We start from the raw sequence: 1865 nt of genomic DNA on the forward strand, positions 1-1865 counted from the left end.
CAGCGGTGACAAACAGCTCCGCCGGGCTGCAGCCCCCCGCGGCCGCGCTGTCACCTCGGATGGGTGATGTGAGGCTGCGGGCGCTGACGGGACCCCCTGCTGTCTGGCCGCGCGTCCCAGGACCGCCAGGGTGTGGAGCGTCGCCGCTTCCCTCCCGGCGGGGCAGCACTGCCTGCACGGCCCCGAGCGAGGTGGGAGGTGGAGGAGGCTGAACGTCGGGGCTCAGCTGGGCTCTGAGCTGCCCCGGCCCCGCGGAGCTGGGGAGGGCCGTGGGCAGTTGTCCTCGCTCTGCCGGGCTGGATTAGGTGTCCCCGAGGTCAGGTTTCCCTCTGCCTTCCTCCTCTTATGCAACAGCAGCGCTGGCACCGGCCTGGACTTTCCTGGCCTCTCCCGGCTGCCCGCAGCCCCGGGGCGGGATGGATGGGGCAGCTCCCCGCCGCACCCCGCGGTTACTCCCAGCTCAGGAGGGCTGCGGGCGGCCCCAGCCGGGGGCTGAGGAGGGGATCCCCAGCAGAGCCGTGGGGCAGCCCCGCACCGGTTCCTGCGCCCACACCTCTGTCCTGTGCAGACACGCAGCGCTGTGCGGCCTCAGGTTCGGCCGCCTGGCGATCAGCACTGAGTGGGACCCGCAGCGTGCGCCCACCCGCTCCTTCCTCAACCTCGCAGGGTCCTTAACCAACAAACGCAAGGAGTACTCGGAGCGGCGCATCATCGGGTAGGTTTGGTGTCCCCGCAGCCACCTCTGGGACCCCACGTTCCCCTCTGCAGCGCCCGCTCTGCCCGCAGGTACTCCATGCAAGAGATGTACGACGTGGTCTCCAACGTGGACGACTACAAAACCTTTGTGCCCTGGTGCAAGAAGTCGGTGGTGGTCTCCAAGCGGACGGGGCACATCAAGGCCCAGCTGGAGGTGGGATTCCCGCCCGTCTTGGAGCGCTACACCTCCATCGTCACCCTCGTCCGCCCGCACCTCGTCAAGGTGAGCGCAGCCCCACTGCGGCCCCAGCCCCTCCGCGGTCCCTCTGCAGCCCCCTGATCTCCTGCTGCCCCCCAGGCCGTCTGCACGGATGGGCGGCTCTTCAACCACCTGGAGACAAACTGGCGTTTCAGCCCCGGCATCCCCGGTTACCCGCGCACCTGCACCGTGGATTTCTCGGTGAGCCCTTCCCGGCTCGATGCCTGCAGCGGGGATGCAGCCCCGCGCTTCCCACCGGGCTCACACCGCTCTCCTCCTCAGATCTCCTTCGAGTTCCGTTCCCTGCTGCACTCCCAGTTGGCCACCGTCTTCTTCGACGAGGTTGTCAAGCAGATGGTGGCGGCCTTTGAGCGCCAGGCAGCCAAGAACTTCGGGCCCGAGACCCGCATCCCCCGGGAGCTCATGTTCCACGAGGTGCACCAGACGTGAGGGCAGCGCTGCGGCTGCGGACTGTGCCAGGGTCAGCCCCGCCCCCCTCTTAAATATTTATTTGAGTGCATCTTTGCTGCCGTTGCCTGGAATTCCCTCCCAGCCCCGAGGGCACGAAGCGGTGCTCCTGCAGGGGGCTGCTGTGAGCCCCCCCGGCCCATCGCAGCACGGCAGGAGCCGCGGCCCAGCGCCGGACTCCCTCTATTTGTTAGTCTGTATTTTGGTTTTAAGTTTTGTTTTAGTTTTTTTCTTGGGGGGGAGTTTTTATTTTTTTTTAAACCCTTTTCGTTCCTCTTAACTCTGCAAGGCCAGAGGGCTCCAGCTCCTGCGCCCGCGGTGGAGGAACTCCTGGGTCAGCTCTGCCTGCCCTGGAGAGGAGGAAGGTTGGCGCTCGCTGGCAGGGGAGCCCGGCCGGATCCTGCTGGGGAACACAAGTGGTTGGTGGGGGTCTCGCTGCCGG

The 1865-nt window shown here is 66.6% G+C and overlaps 2 protein-coding genes across 3 annotated transcripts in view; one reads left to right on the forward strand and one right to left on the reverse strand.

The window, feature by feature from the left end:
* Positions 1 to 349: 349 nt before the first annotated feature.
* Positions 350 to 1630, forward strand: LOC100541795 (coenzyme Q-binding protein COQ10 homolog A, mitochondrial). Its single transcript, XM_010727193.3, has 4 exons — positions 350 to 715; positions 787 to 979; positions 1055 to 1156; positions 1238 to 1630. The coding sequence occupies exons 1-4, from the start codon at positions 417 to 419 to the stop codon at positions 1403 to 1405; spliced, it is 762 nt and encodes a 253-aa protein (XP_010725495.1). The 5' UTR covers positions 350 to 416; the 3' UTR covers positions 1406 to 1630.
* A 36-nt stretch (positions 1631 to 1666) lies between these two features.
* CS (citrate synthase) overlaps positions 1667 to 1865 on the reverse strand; it is a 3261-nt gene continuing 3062 nt past the window's right edge. Inside the window, exon 12 of one of the 2 annotated variants that reach the window (XM_031557608.1) lies at positions 1667 to 1823. In XM_031557608.1, the coding sequence (XP_031413468.1) occupies positions 1700 to 1823 (124 nt within the window). In that variant the 3' untranslated portion in view covers positions 1667 to 1699. Of the gene's footprint in view, positions 1827 to 1865 lie in introns of both variants that reach the window. The other variant, XM_031557607.1, reaches the window with a different exon arrangement.

Source organism: Meleagris gallopavo, unplaced genomic scaffold, assembly GCF_000146605.3.
Source record: "Meleagris gallopavo isolate NT-WF06-2002-E0010 breed Aviagen turkey brand Nicholas breeding stock unplaced genomic scaffold, Turkey_5.1 ChrUn_random_7180001874504, whole genome shotgun sequence".
In the NCBI taxonomy this organism is placed as follows: Eukaryota; Metazoa; Chordata; class Aves; order Galliformes; family Phasianidae; genus Meleagris; species Meleagris gallopavo.